The sequence below is a fragment of the Tachysurus fulvidraco genome, chromosome 19, assembly GCF_022655615.1.
Source record: "Tachysurus fulvidraco isolate hzauxx_2018 chromosome 19, HZAU_PFXX_2.0, whole genome shotgun sequence".
Taxonomy (NCBI): Eukaryota; Metazoa; Chordata; class Actinopteri; order Siluriformes; family Bagridae; genus Tachysurus; species Tachysurus fulvidraco.
The window spans coordinates 6803406-6822817 of NC_062536.1; the positions used below are offsets into that span (position 1 = coordinate 6803406).

The 19412-nt window shown below is 39.3% G+C and overlaps 1 protein-coding gene across 1 annotated transcript; it reads right to left on the reverse strand.

Moving 5' to 3' along the window:
- Positions 1-3593: 3593 nt before the first annotated feature.
- Positions 3594-17955, reverse strand: nuak1a (NUAK family, SNF1-like kinase, 1a). Its single transcript, XM_027153988.2, has 7 exons — positions 17509-17955; positions 13049-13169; positions 11055-11206; positions 8862-8927; positions 8609-8728; positions 6251-6383; positions 3594-6122 (listed from the first exon to the last, which is right to left on the reverse strand). The coding sequence occupies exons 1-7, from the start codon at positions 17734-17736 to the stop codon at positions 5116-5118; spliced, it is 1827 nt and encodes a 608-aa protein (XP_027009789.1). The 5' UTR covers positions 17737-17955; the 3' UTR covers positions 3594-5115.
- Between the last annotated feature and the right edge of the window lie 1457 nt (positions 17956-19412).

Here is a 19412-nt window from a genome sequence, read left to right on the forward strand (position 1 = left end):
ACTGAAGGGAGAGAGAGAGAGAGAGAGAGAGAGAGAGAGAGAGAGAGAGAGAGAGAGAGAGAGAGAGAGAGAGAGAGAGAGAGAGAGAGAGAGAGAGAGAGATTTTTTTTCTTGGAGCTTGGAAAGTATTTAAATATGAATTATATATTTGAATTTGATACACCACATTAAATATATATCTTTTTATGATTAAGCATTTTAAATCTGCAATTTTTTTAATATGCACATTTTTTTGCTAGGGGGAAAACATTTATGAGAGAGAGAGAGAGAGAGAGAGAGAGAGAGAGAGAGAGAATATGTGAGAGAGAGAGAATGTGAGAGAGAGAGAGAATGTGAGAGAGAGAGAGAATGTGAGAGAGAGAGAGAGAGAGAGAGAGAGAGAGAGAGAGAGAGAGAGAGAGAGAGAGCTTTCTCGCGAGTGAAAGCTGTTTTGTTGTCTTGGTTTGTTGACTTTAATGAAAGTGTGCTGAAAAGCGAGGACTGAATAAACAATAACACCTAAAGCTCCACTAAGTCTCTGCCTGACTCCTGGCCATTCCTTCACACCCTCAAACACCAGCGTTCTACTCACAACTCTGAATAAAGTAGTTTTACTAATGTCCCACATTGGTGTTAAAAGCATTTTATACACAGCAATATGTAGTGACATTTTAGATTGTAAGGCTACTCGTTGGCTAATTAACAAATGGCAGCCTGTTTAACAGGAGTTTGACTGTTTCTGTAAAAAAAATAAAGAACCTCTTGCCATGATGCACCTCTTTACAGGCTACAGTTCACTTCATGTGTCATTGCTTCATTTTATCTATCTGAGTGTGACAGATGGCAGTGATTGGCTATATGCTGGGTTTTTGTTCCCTATGAAAGTGTCTGCTTTTACCTGGGTGTCCCAGATGCTTAATTTACCCTAAACTAAACAATAAGAATAAGAATAAAAATAAGAATTAAATATTTATGTTTGCCTTGCACCTCTGGGGCTGGAGTGTGTGTGGAGTCTGCATGTTCTCCATGTGCTTTGGGGGTTTCTTCAGGGTACTCGGGTTTCTTCCCTGTCCAAACATGGATTTTCAATAAGTTGTCCAGAGTGTGTACGATTGTGTCCTGTGATGGACTGGCACCCTGTTTAGGATGTCCCCAGGTCCTGTTGGATAGGCTCCAGGCTCATTGGAATCCTTTGTAGGATAAGCAGTTAAGAAAATAGATGGACGAATGGATGGGTTCTGACATTATGACTTCAAATAATTGTAGTTTTTTCCAACAAAGAAAAATATGTACATTTATTATATACAGCACGGAACGAACAAACAAAAGAATAGTATCTATACTATCTATAGTATCTATACTATCGTATCTATCTATACGTATAATTAATTCAAATATACAAAATTCATACTCAAATATAAAAAAAATTCCTATTTATATACTGTAGGAACCTCTATACTCCAGGTGGAAAAGTGATCTATTTGTATTTTATAAGGTTATTAGTTCGGACACCACAAGCACTTTTGCACAGAATAGGGAAATAAACTTAATAAATCCTTCTCACTGTCTCAATCCATGAGAGTTTAGTGATGTCATTGGGGAAAAATAGGCTGTGACATCAGTCGACTGACTGGAAGTCGTGTCACCTCTTTTGTCTAGACTCCTTTTCTGTTTGTCTTTTCTCTCTGTGGCTTTGCACTGATTGTTGTTCATGGGCCACGCATTCCTGCAGGACTAGGACGCTACATTCCAGAGATGTTCATAAATTGTAGAGCCAATAGTATTCAGATTGATTGTTTTTGTGTGTCTGTGTTTTTAGACTGTAGACTTAAAACAGGACCGCAATGACTACAGACTTTACTTTCTCTCTCTCTCTCTCTCTCTCTCTCTCTCTCTCTCTCTCTCTCTCTCTCTCTCTCACACACACACACACACACACACACACACACACACACACCCCCCCCCACACACACACACAAACATCTACACACATTGCACTGTTCTTTTCTGCTTAGGCTGTCTTGTTTTTTTTTCTGGAAAAAAAAAACAAGAAAAAAAAATAAAGAATCAGCTCTGTCATCACTCCTTCACCCAGCAATTGCTATAAACTGAACTTGTGCTACTTGAATCTCTCCTCATTAAAACCCATAAAATCCCCAATGTCTGCATGTGCACTTTCAAGCTCCTCTATTTTCAGCTACTTAAAAGCACCTGTTTTTTTTCTCTCTCACTCTTATAATCATCTGGTTCTTTTGTCTGGTTCGAATCAAATGGGTTTGGAGGCCAGTAAAACCTCTTCAAATGGTAAGGTTTCAATATACTGTACTGAAACAGGTTTCCCTAAGTATGTATATTTCAACCAGAATAATACCATTATAATCATTATGGTTATATCCAGAGTTGAAAAAGATGACAGCTGTGTTTAAGGGATCATCACCAAAACACTGACTGGCACAAAGTAACTACTAGTTCTAGATTTCATTTGGATTTTAGTTGATGTATATAACAATACGATATATACTGTACATGCTGTGTAAAAATAAGACCTTAAAATTTTCTGCAGAACACTGACTGTCATGTCTATTTAGCAGTCACCCTGGACGGAGTGCCAACCCATCGCAGGGCACACACACACTCTCATTCACTCACACACTACGGACGATTTTCTAGAGATGCCAGTAAACCTACCATGCATGTCTTTGGACCGGGGAGGAAACCGGAGTACCCGGAGGAAACCCCCGAGGCACGGGGAGAACATGCAAACTGCACACACACAAGGCGGAGGTGGGAATCGAACCCCCAACCCTGGAGGTGTGAGGCGAATGTGCTAACCACTAAGCCACCGTGCCCTCCGCTGAATGATCTCAAATGCACCAATTACTGTTTTAAATAAGATGTTATTTTGTTAGGTCAATTAAACAGTTCAAAAATGTCTATCTAAAGTGTGTAAGCACTCTTCTCTGTTTTGATGATGACCAGACAGTCTGGATCTGATTACAAACTGGGTTATGTAATGACGTAACCAGTTATGACTACGGTTATGACATGCCACTTTCCAAAAACTTGATCAAAGCGTGAAATTGATTGTGGAAGGAAATTACACTAGCTAAGAATTTAAACATATGTATTCAACTTGTTTCATCGACCCTACACCCGACATGACCTTTGCAGTCACCGGTCAAGTCAAGGTTAAAAAGTAACGTAAATAAAATAAATGTTAGTGTCATTTTGGTGAAATGTGTTCATGTTTTCTTAGAGTAGAGGTGGCAACGTGTATTATTCAGTCTCTTCAGGATTTTGCAAGGCTTTTTTTCTGATTTGTAGATTTTGCAAATTCATTCTCAGACACATCCAATGAGTTTTCCCCACATATTTCTTTCGCTTTCGATATATCTCAAGGAAGACTGAAGAATGTCACTGAGGAAGCTGAGACAAAGCTCTGTTTACAAAGCATCACGTTTTATACAGGCTGCACTATGAACCACAGAACCGATCACAGCAGTATCCGAGGTGTATACTGCATACACACAAAATAATTCCTCACCACAAACCTTTATTAGAAGTACTGTAGCCAAAGTGTTGTGAACCAAGCAAGTGTTGTGGACCAAACAATATAACCCTTAATACACCATTTATTTCCAGACAGTGTATATCACAGTTACCTAAACAAACGACTTATTTTTTAACACTGTATATTGAACCATATTGAAAATGTGGATAATTATTATAACGACAATCTTCTGGTCGATGAAGGCACACAACAAGACATTTCTAAGGTCGACGTTAACAAACACATTTGGCCAAAACAATGATCAATGGGAATAATGTACAGTAATATAATACATGAAAGATTAAATAACAGTACATTTAAATACATATAAATACATAATATCCAGTTAATTACCGCAAAACGAAAATGACCCTAAGTGATAAATAGCAACCTTTTACTAACCTTTATTATATATATATATTTTCCAGTTTGGCAGTTATAGAGGCATAGCATCACTGTTATTTCCCCCCCGCCCCCCCCCGGCTTATTTGTTCATACTATATAACTAGATCACACACTCCTTTCTGCAGCCTGTTACATATAAAGAACATTTGTCTTAAAGTGTGGCTAGTCGTTAAAATTCCACCGCCTCGAAATGAAGCCAACACACGCTCACCCATATGCACAATCAAACCTCAAATCAAAAATGTATCAATGTAAGAAAAAGAAAACAAAATAATACTAACATAGTATAACATTTAGCACTGTAGATCCAGTTAAAGGTAGTATTGTCTGATAAAACAGAAAAATGCTGCACTTTCACAATACTCGAAAAAAAGCATCTATTGTTTAGTTGGGTCTAACTGTACAGTCTTGATCCTGACCTTTTTTATTATTATTATTATTATCATCATTTTTTGTTCACAAGGAATTTATTGTATATTTTGTCAATGTTTGTTTTCATGGCCTGTCCCGTTTGGAATGAAGGGTATTCTGACACGCTGATATTAAGCAGGAATAGTCTAGCCTATTCCTCTCTTCTCAATAGTGGCTGTTGTTGAAGTGCAGGGTGTTCCTGTGCTGGATTTACTCTGCAGGTTACACCCAGTACCACCACTGTGTCACGCCACATGTTTAATTGGCTCAGACTGCAAACAGCAGTGTGTATCAGAGCGTCACTGTGATATTCTCATCGGGTACTGATATGACCTCTGACCCCAATATGTGCCTTCTGTGATGTCCACCTGACAGAGCATTGACTGACTCGCAGTTCAATTTATAAACAATAATGACTTATTTTTTTTGTGGCCATGCAGATTCATATGCCCAAAATATTTATAAATAAATAAGTTTAGTATTCTTAACATTGTATTGTTTATACTGTGCTGTAAGTCAGTAGTAAGCAGTCCCTAACCCAGGTTTGTACTGTAATGTGGAAGAAAACGTGTCAATAAGGTGCTTGCCTCAGTCTTCCTGGGTCACTGATTTGAAAAGTGAGAACCAACAACATGATGGCATGTTATGGCTTTCCTTTCTTGTAGCATGTAAACATAACGCAGTTCAAGGTCAATGAGCGACTGCATGATCGATTATTCCTGACTGATCCAGTCGTGTTGCCTTTTCACGCTCTCCTTCTCATTCTCTTTCTAACTGAGCTGGTTGCTGATGTTCAGGGCCTGCTGATACACCTGAGTCACATCATCCATATCCCCCAGTAGGGAAAAGCTGCCATTGTCCCCAGGAGATCCTGGGGGGCTGCGGGTGTTCTTGGAGCTGTGGAGGGGCGCAGCTGTTTGCAGTCCCCTGAATCCTGCCATCTGCAGTAGATCCTCAGCTGAGAGGCTGCCCCTGATGTTAGGTTTTGGAGAAGCAGGTGGCCAATCTACTGCCATATTCGGGATGCCCATCTCCTCCCTGGTGGTGGCTGAGGGATGAATCTGACTCTGTGGTAGGTTTGAGCCCAAAGCACCTGCAGCATGAGACGAGTATTTCCCGTTCCTCTTCAATATGCCTTTCCGTCCGGGCACCCTTTTAGGCGGTGAGCCATTGGGAGGCGGAGCCACGGTGTTTCCTAGCAGCTCGGAGGACTCGCTGCGCTCTGGAGAGGAATAATAGCCAGACTCACGCTGATGGTTGTTTTTCAGGATGCCTTTCATGGGAAGTGAAGGCATCATTTTGGCTGGTGAGCCATGTGCTGCTTCTTCTCTCTCAGGACTCGAGGTGGGCTCAATATCCCTGTAGCAGATGGAACGCCGCAACTCTGCCTCACACAAGCTTTGGGATCTCTGATCTCCGGTGCTTGCCCGTGTTTTTAGGATACTTTTGGGCCTCTTTACGGCTGGCTTCTCCTCTAGAACAGCCCTAATGCCACCCTCGTTTTCCTTTGAGGACCTCCTGAGTCGACGGGTTGAAATGGTCCCACTGGCGTTGATGGCTGTATCGGGGCAAACCAGTTTACTTTGCTGGGTCTCAGTGCGATTCTGCCAGTCGATAAATCGAGCGAGCATGGGTGAGCTGTTTTCTCGCTGGGTCTGGCAGTCACACACACTGGTCTTCCAACCCCAGTTCACCCACCAGTGGTTGGCGATGTCCTCTACAGTGGCCCGGCGATCTGGGTTTACCATCAGCATCCACCGAATCAGGCCACGAGCATCTGGTAGATGCAGGCACCAAGTCAAGCTCATTGATAAAGACATTGAAATGTACCACAAGTAAATGTTTGTAATACAGATCTCTCTCTCTCTCACACACACACACACACACAAACACACACACACACACCTGATGACTGAGGTGGTTCCCGGTACTCCCCTTTGCTGATTTGGCGTATGAGTCTTTTATGATCGCCTCCATCAAAAGGCATTGTGCCATACACCAGAGTGTATAACAACACACCAAGAGCCCAGCTGTCGACCTGAAACAGAGCAAAACATTGATAAAAACACAGATTTCTATGTTTACTTTAAACTAACAATGTACTATGTACTTGTCCAACACAGCTGCAATTCAAAGTCAAATAATAATGTGTCAATATGACAAGTTTTTATTGAATTAGTTATAATTAGTTATAATATTAAATGACAAATCCAAACTATTATTGTGTGTGTGTGTGTGTGGGGGGGGGGGGGGGGCATAGCTAGTACAGTTAGCTTGCTTTGCTAATATGCTAATGCTAAACTAGCTTGAAGATTAGCAGTAAACATGTACATCATACTTAAACAGAAGTCATGTATATAAGTTGTTTAGTGTGGTGTAGGCTATATTTCGAAGCAACTACCGTTTCTCATCAGATTGAATAAAATACTGAACAAGACACAACAACAGAACAGACACAGAACATAATTCTGGGACCTGGAACTATGCCATTACATGCTGTATATTATCTATGTACTTTTCCCTGATATCCAAACTAATTAAGATTAAAGCATCGTTGTGCTTTTACACCAGACAGAAACAATAGAAACATAAATCATGCTTAAATTCCCTCTCAAGGCTTAAACCTTGATAAAGCCAGTGCCACTTATTGTCTGTTCTTCACTTCCCCTGATTAAACAAAAGAACATTTTGGCAATCAGTCAGTGTTAACGGGTACAATAGCAGATTAGAGCACAGGAAAGGCCACTCCCATGATTGCTGACGTGTCTGACCTACAGGAGATGAGTGGACTTCTGTGATTGCTGGCACAAAAGCGAAGTGTAGAGCCTTTCCCATAGAGCAGGAAGACTGTTATGAAAGAATCACTACGGGGCCAGCGGAGGAATGTGGTGTGTGTGTGTGTGTGTGTGTGTGTGTGTGTGTGTGTGTGTGTGTATGAGAAAGAGCGAGAGAGGAAAAAAGTGTGGTGGTTTGTGGGTAATACATGTTTTCTCTATCTATATCTATTGTGCGTATCTATCTGAGTGCATTCCTGTCCTTTTTAGAGAACAGTTTCTTTTTAGCCACTTGCTGACAGAACATAGTGGTTGTGTTTGTGTGCCACATTACTGCTGAATTCTGTAAATAGTTAGGGGATTAGTCTTCATTCTACCTGGCAAACACTCTGATTGTCTAAAGTTTGATAAACCAAATAGCTGACTGGGTCCTTAGATGAACCTTCCTCCTCACCACGTGCCAAAATTTGACGTGTGTGTGTGTGTGTGTGTGTGTGTGTGTGTGTGTATGTGTGTGTGTGTGCACTGTCCCTGGAATGCCATTACGGAACAAAACCCGGTGTTGTTGTTGATATTCCGGTTTGATTCGTTCTCTTATCATTTGTTTTAATTAACAGTAAAGTATGTCTGATTAGGTGTTGATGAGCCTGCAAGCTCTTATCTGGTCTTTTTGGTTGTTTTCATGTCCTTACTGGAAATGATTTGGTTTAAATCTCTAGTATTCAGTATGATAAGTGACAATTTGAACTAAGATTTTCTTAAAACTGCGTGAATTAGTTATGATGCAGTAAAGTGACAAATCCAAACTATTATTGTGTGTGTGTGTGTGTGTGTGTGTGTGTGTGTGTGCATAGCTAGTACAGTTAGCTTGCTTTGCTAATATGCTAATGCTAAAGTAGCTTGAAGATTAGCAGTCAACATGTAAATCATACTTAAACAGAAGTCTTGTATGTAAGTTGTTTAGTGTGGTGTAGGTTATATTTCGAGGCAACTACCGTTTCTCATCAGATTGAATAAAACACTGAGCAGTGCACATGCACAAGTCTTCAGTTTAGTTCAAGTGTCTATGGTGACTACAGCATTTGTGTTATCGTATTGGTACCACAGTGGCTAAGCAAATGTACCCTGATGTCCAATAACTGAGTCACTCGACATCTTTAAGCGAGCTTGTTATGGAATACAATATGTTCACTGATTTGTCTTGCTACAACACTTGCTGCAGGTTTTTTTCTGCTTAATTGCCTGAGTGCTTATTTATTGCCTTGCTTTGTATTTCTATACTCCTGTGTACTGGTCCTGAAGAAATCGGTCTGTCCAATCTATACAAGTTACAGTATACAATACGAGGAATGACGATCAAAACGTTCAGAAAAATCCACTCGCTCATATTCAGAGTGTTTTAGCTTGATAGTATTCTTAATTCACGTGTTCTGGCACCACAGTAAGCTGCTCTGGACCAAACAATGTAAATATGAATAGTTTTGCTCACCTCTGGGCCTCGATATGGCCTTCCATTTACAATTTCTGGTGACGCATAGAGAGGACTGCCACAGAAGGTCTGCAAGAGCTTGTCTTTGTGGTAAAGGTTGGACAAGCCAAAATCTGCAATCTGGGGAAAACAGAATGTAATTAATATTGTATATGAGATTTTTATACACAGAAAATCTCAAACCTCTTTCTCATGACACATAAACAGACAGAATGGTCAGTTCTGGTGTATATAGAATGGTTGTAAGCTTTACCTTTATATTGTAATTGTCATCTAGCAGCACATTTTCCAGTTTAAGATCCCTGTGCACCACTCCTTTCTGAAACACAGTAACCGAGTCATCAGATCATCACATATATCTCTTATATCTCATATCTGTACATCATCTGCATGATATCATCTGCACACACAGTATGGACTAAATTGTGGTTCAGACATTAACACGTGTCCCAGCATGTGCACCTTTAAAGGGAAAGCATATTTGGCTGTGTAGTAACCTATTTTGTGAGTGTTTAAATAGTTCACCGTGTAAACACAGGCTGTCATCGTTAAAGTCATCCACACACTGCTTTTTTTTTCCACACGTACACACATACTAGAGGATATTCGTTCTACCCTGCACTTCCCCGCATCCTGAATAAGGGCTGCTGTGTCCTGACCTCTCCTCTGTGGTGTTGGTCTGTCCTGGTGTACTGCTGTGGTCAGCAGGGTGGCGGCTGGAGTCCCCCAGCTGAGCGGAGGATGACATCAGCAGCCAGATGTTCTAGCCAACCCCTAACCTGCCCTGACCAGATGCTAGACCTTCTGACCAAATCCAAACATTATCCTCTGTGATCTTATGTTTCTATTAATTTAGCGATATAAGCAATATATAACAAGATTATAAACCCCTTCACACAGTCATTTTGCTCATACTGTACAATATTTCAGTTGTTTATACACTATCTCAGGGACCTGCTGCTAAGAAACTGTGTTCATTCTAGTATTATAACACACAATATTGTCTGAACTTACAGTATTTACATACAGTATTGACACTGGTCGATCGGCGCTGTTTTTGTTTACTGTCTTTTGTGTACTGTCTTCTTTGTATTTTGTGTATTGTCTTGTAACCTTTTGTCTACACTGTCGTGTCTGTCTTGTCCTGTACTATCTTGTCTGTCTTGTCCTGCACTGTTTGCACCAGGTTGCACAGTTGCACTTTATGTGGCTAAGACTACTTACTGTACTAAGTCCTTCGCCCTGTCTTTGTTTTATGTAGCACCCTGATCCCGGAGAAACGTTGTCTCATTTCAATTTGTACTGCAACAGCTATATATGGTTGAAATGAACATTAAAAGCTTCTTGACTTGACTTGACATGCTTGAGAATCCCCGTGATAACAGCTGTGAGTTGTGAATATGGAGAAAATGTGCCTAAATACACCGGTGTAAAATATCAAATGTCAGTGTAGAATCTAAAAGTTTTCTTAAATATATATATAAAAAAACTTGTCCCAAACCTGTATTTATAAAGTAAAAAAGTCAAATGCAATATGACTTTTCTCAAGTATTAATGAAATGAATTAAACTCACATAGAGATATCAGTATCCTTATAGATGTATTTAACCGTTACCCAGCAGCATATTTCTAAGAGCTATTTCTAATATCCAAATAAAACAAAAAAAACAAAACAAAAACAAAAGAAAAACAACTCTGTCCTGAGTCGCAGTAAGCAAGTTAGATCTTCAGGCACATATTTTGCTTATACAGAAGAATAAAATATATTCAATATTTTATTTTATCATTCTCCTTTCCAGCAGCACTGCGAGAAAGATGCTTCATACGTAACATTTCATGAAGTTTAAAAAGATCTGCACTAAACCCTGAATAAATCCTGAACGCTCCAAATAGCACGTACCAGTGCGTATCCCTGTGCTGCGTTTCTTTTTATATGACAGAAAATTGATTACGTTTAAACATTTTCAGCAATTTACTTTTTTATTTGTTTCCAGCTACAATTAGCGATGTGGAGCGTCAACAAAACGTCCTGATGTTACTTAGCAGCTTTACAACAACTGCAGCTTCTAATGTATTCCAGAAACCGCAAAAAAACACTGAAGACTATTTCCAAAAAAATTATAAATCATTTCTCCTCACAAAAAATATACACATCTTAGTAATTGTGTTTTATGTGGTTATGTTTAGTGTCTGGCATTGAAACTCCCTCCGTAACGTTTTACTTTGCAAATGACAACGTATTAAAAATAGTGCATTAACCTAAACCTCACAACCAAAACTTCTGTCCTGATATTAATGAATCCTTCTGACCAACTTAGACATTATATTCAAATGACTGCTGATGATGAATGGGTTCACTGAGCTTTGTTGGTTTTAAATGCATGCACGCACACTCGTAGATGTGGAGCGACAGTGGAACAGCTCCTGTCAGACTCTGGCTTCTCACCTTGTGACAGTGATGTACAGCCGAGACAATCTGCCTGAAGAAGTGTCTCGTCTCTCTCTCGCTGAGCTTACGCCGCTCGCTGATGTAGTCATACAGCTCCCCTTTGCTGGCGTACTCCATCACGATGACAATCTTGTCCTTATTCTCGAACACTGGGCAAAGAGAGACGAGGAACATAGACTCTGATTGTCATTACGCTGCTTACATTCTTTACGGTTGATTATCAGGGGAATTCGTTTTAACGCAGTTAAGCCGTGTCGAATTCCAGACACAGAGAGTCAGGCTAGAAAGGATGATTAAATGTGGCAGCTTGAGTCATTATCATCTATAATTGATTGTGTCTTATTTCGGCTCTTTCTAATGGATTTAGTGCTGGATTTTAAGCTGGTTTAGTTCTGCTTCCTGTCATGGCACTGTACCATGCTGCTAAGGTGCCAGAAGACAGGATGGCAGAGCTCCAGCCCCTTTGGAATCAGTCAGTGGACACCCTGTTTAGGAGCTGCCAGTGCTAACAGGTGTGAGGTGTACTCTGTGTGTGTGTGTGTGTGTGTGTGTGTGTGTGTGTGTGTGTGTGTGTGTGTGTGTGTGTGTGTGTGTGTGTGTGTATGTTGGTATGCATGTGGGTGAGAGAGTGAAAGACTAGTGAAAGTGACTGTAGAGTGATGGGCTCTTGTCCTGGGACAAAATAATTGTACAGTGTATCATATCGAGGACTAAGAACACCACATCTGTCACGTCTACTCATGGCACACCTTCACGCCTTCACCTTCACACACAGACTTCTAGTATCCAAGACCTTTTCTTTTTTTTTTAAACAGTGAAAATCTTCTTGCTTTCTGATCCTTAAATGCTCACCAGTTCACCAGTGCACAAACAAATGAGCATTGATGTTGACTTCTTATCAGCGTGCAAAGAAGCAGCAAATATAATTACATTATCTATGCTGTCTTGAGCCAGACTCTCATACAGCCTAACCTCTGTAATGAATCCAGACTGCTAGTTCTCATCTGTTCTGAATTCTCACAAAATGTCAGCATTCATCTTCAGGAAGTGCTTTAACCTTGGTCGGGGTCAGGGTGAATCCCAGGAATACTTTGTAGAAAACACCATGTATGGGGAAGCTGACATCTTCAATAATTGTTCATCAGAAATCCCAGAGAAGATAGACAGATCTCTTCAGTGAGCGGTGATGCAAAGCTCACCTAGACATGATTGGACTTTGAGGCTCAAATGTATCAAATGGTCTTCTCAAGTGGATCAGATTGATGTCTCAAATCTGTTACTGACCTAAACCTGTTCATTAAAGTCTGCTATTTAATCTGTAGCGTCTCCAGACATCCACTACAATTCAAAATGAACTAAATTAGATCAAATAAAGTCAGAGAAAGTCAATTGACCTTTTTTAAGCATTCTGTCAAGCATCAGTCTGATCATGTCATTTTAAACATGGTCCATATCCATCATTTAGCAGACACCCTTATCCAGAGCAACTTACATATCTCATTTTTTCTATAAAACTGAGCAATTGAGGGCCAATTGGTAGCCCAACACCTTAACCACTAGGCTACCACACACCCTGTACCCAGGTCATATTTATCTATTGTCTATTTTCCCATAGAAAGACAATTTAGACCGTCGTTACAGTATGTCCGCCCTGGGCATGTGCAAATATCTGTATGTTATGAAGACATCCAACGCAGCAATGTAAAACAAACAACAAGAAATGTGTATATATAGATACACCATGTTGATGTGGAGTTTTTTAGTCAGATGAAATAGTGCCTATTATCTTAAATACAGTATTAATAGTAGATAGAGGAAATTGTAAGAATAATAGTAGCAATAGTAGAAAATCGTACGTAGAAAGTCTTTTCTATAACCAATTGTTCAGTGGGTGTACTTATTTAAAAAGATGTCTCTCTCTCCGTTCAGTGTGTGCTGTAAATATCAGAAGAGTAGGAAAGGAAGTACAGCGTTCAGTACAACTCTCTCACCTTCATATATAGATATAATGTGCGGATGGCGTAGGGAAGACATGATCTCGATCTCTCTGCGGATGTGAACCATGTCCTGTTCGTCTTTGATCTTCTCTTTACGGATAGACTTGATTGCAACCTAAAAAAAATCAACAGACAGAAATTAATTACTTAAATTATAATTGAAATTGTTATTTTTCTTTTTTGGAATTCGATTACATGCCCTCTAAAGCCCTGCCATATAGTCTTGATTGGTTGGTTAACAAGAGGTTCAGATGTTTCAGGTGTCTCTCCTTGTTTAATAGATCATGGGACCTCACAGAGACAAGATCAGATCTTTTGGTAGACAGCAGTTAGAAGATGACATGGACTCCACTTTTATAATATGACTAGGGTGTTTTTGAAAGAGAGAGAGAGAGAGAGAGAGAGAGAGAGAGAGAGAGAGAGAGAGAGAGAGAGAGAGAGAGAGAGAGAGAGAGAGAGAGAGAGAGAGAGAGAGAGAGAGAGAGAGAGAGAGAGAGGGGGGGACAGAGAGAGAGAGGGAGAGAGAGAGCTAGAGATATATAGATTAGATAGTGATAGAGATATATACTAAGAGAGAGCGGGGAGAGAGTATAAAAATAAATACAGATTTATATAGATTCAAGATAATATAAAAATAAAATACATATATATATAATGCTAGATAAATAAAAAAACTAAATACATATATATATCGCTATGATATAAAAATAAATAACATATAATATATATATCTATATATATATATCTTATATATATATATATCTATATAATATAAAAATAAATACATATTATATAGAGCTATATAAATAAAAAAAATAAATACATATATATAATCTATATATAAAAAAATAAAATACAAATATATAAATATAGAAATCTATATATATATGATCATATAAATATAAAAAATAAATACATATATATATCTATATATATATATATATAGTATATATAATATATATATATATATATATATAAATATATATATACACATATATATATATCTATAGATCTATATATATATATATATATACATATAGAGAGAGCTATATATATATAGAGAGAGAGAGAGAGAACTGTTCATGACTGTCTTTAATATATTTTAACATTGAACAAAAATACAATTGTGTCCAACTAACTGATCATTAACTTGTGTTTGCATTTCAAATTCATCACTGAGAGTTTTTTGCTTAATGTCTATGTGAAATTACTAGAATAAACAATTACAACGTTCTTAGCGTAAGGGGCGCTAGCGACAATTAGCAGCAAATTCCCTGATTACGTTTAGAATCAATTGGAAATCAGTCTTCAGTTTAAGTATTTGTCAATAAATTGTGTTTTTTTTTAGTATTTACAAAATGTCAGACTTTTTCAATCTATATGTTTGTAACTGTCGGTGCAGTCGATTCTGCCTCGGACATTCCTCAAGCATCTGTTTATTGATTCCGTCCACCAACAGATATGCAGGTATCGATTTATCCTAAAGGAAGCTGATTGATTTATTAGCCAGCTGGCAGATGTGACGTATACAGCAGTGTTGAATACACCACACAGGGTTAACGGGTCACAAAGGAAAGCCTCTAAACCTCCTCGACAGTGTTACAGACAGAACAGAGGCAGGAAGAGTGACACAGTGTGAGGGAAGTTCCTTTCTACAAACACCCTGCGTAATGACTCATCAGCTTGCTTGAAATACAGATAGACCACATCAGACGGACATTGAGAATGAAATACTGTTATAAATGGTTCATATTATTAGAATATTTGGGTATAATTCTTTTGCTGGATGTAGGAAGCCTGGGCCTGTAAATAGGCTGCAGCAGGAAAAGTTTACTTTTAACCTTGAGTGAAAGTAGGTTCCTAAAAGGACGAACAGACATCTCACAAGGCTGTGCGCCACAGTAGTTATTATTAGACTATTCCCCTTCCGCTCGCTCCAAACGGACATCATCGATCTGCAGCCAGCCAGAATTCAGCACATCACCCAAGGCAAATATTCATTCGTTTCCTTTGGTTATACTGCAGGAATGCATTGAACTTTATTCTATAAGGATAAGGGAGTGGAAGGGGATGTGGATTGAGGTTGGATATGTATTGAGTCTGAGAAGTAAAATCTAGGGATTATATCTACAGGAAATCTGTTTGCATGTTCCTTTTCTGAGTCATAAAATAGACTAGGGGAAATGGTGCTGAGAGCCTAACTTCCTGTCCAACCTGTGTCATTCACGGCTCCATCCTGCTCTGGCCTTTTATGGGCAAAATGGGTACACCTGACCAATGTGCCAAAAATATAATTCTATAGAAATCCCTACTCAACACTCAAGAGATTATTACACCGTCCAAACCAACAAATAGTGAAACTGTTGGTCCTTGTCGTGGGTGTGTTTGGGGTACGAGTGGTTTGGAAGTGCACTAGGGGATCGGTACTGTATGTCAGAATAGGCTTTCACTATAATCAGGGTCAAGTTCCTTTTAGACTTGACCTTAATTATAGTGAAAGCATAAACTCATTAAAGCCATATGACGAGGGAAGCACACACACACACACACACGCCTGGGCAGGGCTCGAAGCCTGGGCAGCAGCTACGGATCATTAAGCAGGCCTGCGTTTGATTCATATGCCAGCTGGCTTGAGGCATCTTCTCAGTGTAAGCTAAGGCTAAAGGTACCTTAACTCTCTCCTATACAGAGCAGTGTATTGTTCAAGCAAGACAGACAACAGGCGTGCTGTTTTATCTGAGTGGCTGTTTGGAAGAAAGCCTGTACGGCCATGCAGTGATGCATGACCGAGCATGAGAAGGCAGGTTACACAAAATTACACTCAAAACACAAAACTTACAAAAGAGAACAGTCCTTACCGCTCTCTAGTCAGTCGGTATATAATACTATAAATATTCCAGTGAATCCCTGGCTTTGAGTCATGACCGTGAGTGTGAGAATGAATCAGGCATTCTTGACACTCCACTTAGACTAGAGCAGTACACTAGAAGTCTGAGAATGCACAATAGTTATAAACCCATTGTTGTGAGCCTTGCTTTTACAGTACATCTTTGCACACATGTGGGAGAAAGCATGCTAGCCTTTTTTACTTTAAGAATTTCATCCAGTCTACGAAATCCTCCTGAGCGAAAGGTATTTTAGAGCATTTCTCTGTCTATTCTATACTGTCATGTATCTTCTTCCCTCCTTTCACTCTTCACTTTCAGACACATACACTACAAGGACAGACTTACATAGACATAACAGACTGTTTGTTTTCCCACCAGCATCCATTTTCCCCCTAGAATGCAGGCATGTGCCCTTCCCAAGGTGCATATCAACATACGGTCTCTCACAGGACTGGCCCATGTGCTCTCACAATAGGATATTTCTTAACCTGTTTGTGTAGTTATGCTGGCATTGTACGCTATCTTACGACGGCTCGGCTGTCTTTCATCACCTTATTTATAGTGATCAGCTGGTTTAAAGCGTGTCAGGATCCTACCATGATTTAAAGTAAAGTAACTTTCCAGATAAAAGATAAAAGGTTTGCACTCAGAACTCACAGATTCACAATGCTAGAATGAATTTTAATCATTTTCTATTACACCGTTATAAAGGTAGTTTATTACCCACAGCCATGTCAAGATTGTTTTGTGGTAAATAGTGTTTCTGCGGCATCCACCAAACATGCATAAGAGCATCACATTCATCACACTTAAAACTGTAAACATTTGTCAACATTTTTTTTTGTTTTAATCATTATTAATTCAAGGCTACAGCAATACTTGGGTGTAACTTAAATATGAATATATTTACCAATGGAAGTGCATGTAGTTTACCTTTAATAAGATTTTAAAGGTGCATCATTACGTAACATAAATGACACTATATGATCAAAGGTTTGTGGACACCTGACCATCACATGCTTGTTTATTTCCCCTTGTCTTTGGTGTTGTAATGAGCTCCACTCTTCTAGTAAAGTTTTATACTAGATGTTGGAGCATGGCTGTGGGGATTAGTGATCAATCAACAGCAAGAGCTTTAGTGAGATCGGACACTGATGTTGTAAGAATGAGGAGGTCTGGGGTTCAGTCGGTGTTTCAGTTCATCCCAAAGGTCAGTCAGAGTTCTGTGCAGGATGCTTGAGTTGTTCTGCTCCGACCCTGGCCAACCATGTGTTCATGGAGCTCACACTGTGCACATTGTAATACTTAAGACATCCTGTATAAATGTGTGTTTCTGATTTAAAAGGATTGATTGTCAAATGTCCAACACTATTGGGCACGGTTTTAAAGATATACTAAGTTTTAAAGATATACTCAAGATATTTCTTGAACTCAAGGACAAGGAAAAGTACATGTTGATACTTTTATTTCTGACAGTTAAAGGTAAAAATCTGATCAGCAGGCACACAAAAGCGCAGAGGTTTTACTTTTAAAGGTTTACAGACAGGTTCTCAGTCAAACACTTACCACACGCCCGGTGTGTCTCTCCACAGCCTTCTTCACTTTGCCGTATGTGCCTCTGCCCAGCGTCTCATGCAGCTCGTACCGGTGTTTCAGGTTGTGTTTGTGCTGGTGTTTGCGCACACCGGAGCTTCCCCACGGACCCACCGTGTCCACCGCTGCAAAGTCCACTGGAAGAGGTGGGTCTCCAACTGAACCGTGGTCCTCTGCTCCTATCCTGGACAATGTCTCCATGACTGAAATGTCCCTCTCAGTTTCACTGCTAGGTTTATTGTGCACGTTAAAAAACAAAAAGTTAATTTGGCTCGATGTCAACTAATCCACACGGATTTACTCTCTCGCGCAATAATGGGTGACTCGCTTACGCGCGCATGTGTGTGTAATAAGTAGTGTTTAGAATCTGGAGGCTCGGACAGTGCGCGAGACAGTGCCATGTTCAACACCCTCCCCAACGCCGGCCTACTTTTTTCCTCCTCCTCCATCTCTCCAATGAGAGGACGAGGAATGCAGGCTGATAGGTGGGTTTTACTGTCCTCAATTACCACGCGCAAGTGTGTGTGTGTGTGTGTGTGTGTGTGTGTGTGTGTGTGTGTGTGTGTGTGTGTGTGTGTGTGGCATTTTTGTTCTTTTATCCTCATCTCTTGGATATAAGAATATGAATATATAAGAAATTTGCTACAGTTTTGATTTGAAATCTGACCATTATTTATTATTTATAAGACAATAGGACAAAAAAAGTTTTTTGTGTTCCTGTAGGTGTAAGAATAGTATTTATTCGCTGAATTAATAATTGTCAATGGAAGGTCCTTCCAAATACACATTTTTTATTTGTGTGTGTGTGTGTGTGTGTGTGTGTGTGTGTGTGTGTGTGTGTGTGTGTGTGTGTGTGTGTGTGTGTGTGTGTGTGTGTGTATTTGTGTGTGTGTGTGTGTGTGTGTCTCTGTGTGTATATATCTGTGCGTGTGCGTTTGTGTATTTGTGTGTATTTGTATGTGTGTGTGTGTGTGTGTGTGTGTGTGTGTGTGTGTGTGTATCTGCGCGTGTGCATGTGTGTATTTGTGTGTGTGTGTGTGTGTGTGTGTGTGTGTGTGTGTGTGTGTGTGTGTGTGTGTGTGTGTGTGTGTGTGTGTAAGCGGCGGAATAAATAAAGAGTTCTTAGAATTCACAAAGAGTTTTATAAAATAACTTATTTTCTCTTTTGTGAGATTTTGGATATGGTTCGTTTATATATTTTTTACTAACCAAGCACATAAAGAACATTCCACTAACGTTAGCGTACAGATCACTTTTAGTTATTTTTAGGGAACCAAATAACATTGTAGGAATTTTCTCTGTAGGTTTTTTTGTGAACTAACATGAACAATTCAGAGCAATCTGGGAGTTTATCAAGTGTTTTGTTCAATTTCAGTTGAAGCCTATATTATAACTACAGTTTACTTGTTTAAAATAAAGACTGATCCTTTTTTCTTCCCAAAATGAAATTGCAGATTAGCTGTCACATGTCACATATTTTATACAAATGATACCTCACTTTCATTCATTCATTGTATTTAGTGCTTTATGGCTAACACCTAGATACTAATTGTGTGGTCTGCCACAGAAGGTGATATGTTCTGTGCTGTTTAACACATTTACACCTAAATATAAGGGACTTTCATTTGATTTTAAACCCAAACGTCTTTAGTGTATAGCAAAACCAAAAGAAACGGTATTTCTGTTCAACAGTGTCCTCTAATGACGTCTTCAGGACTGATTTTCTCCCTTGCTGTTGAACACTTTACTTTGCTATAGAGAAATGTTAGTGATTTGCTGCCATCTGCTGAAGACTCCAGCAGCACAAGACTAGTTCAGTGTTCCAGATATTTTCTGTTATTATTATTATTATTATTATTATTATTATTATTATTATT

Excerpts from the sequence above, each read along its gene's own strand:
- nuak1a (XM_027153988.2), bottom strand. The coding sequence starts at position 17,736 with ATGGAGACATTGTCCAGGATAGGAGCAGAGGACCACGGTTCAGTTGGA. Across the intron at positions 11,207-13,048 it reads CATTATATCTATATATGAAG|TGTTCGAGAATAAGGACAAG; the intron begins GTGAGAGAGTTG and ends CTCTTTGCCCAG. Across the intron at positions 6,123-6,250 it reads GGAACCACCTCAGTCATCAG|ATGCTCGTGGCCTGATTCGG; the intron begins GTGTGTGTGTGT and ends TGCATCTACCAG.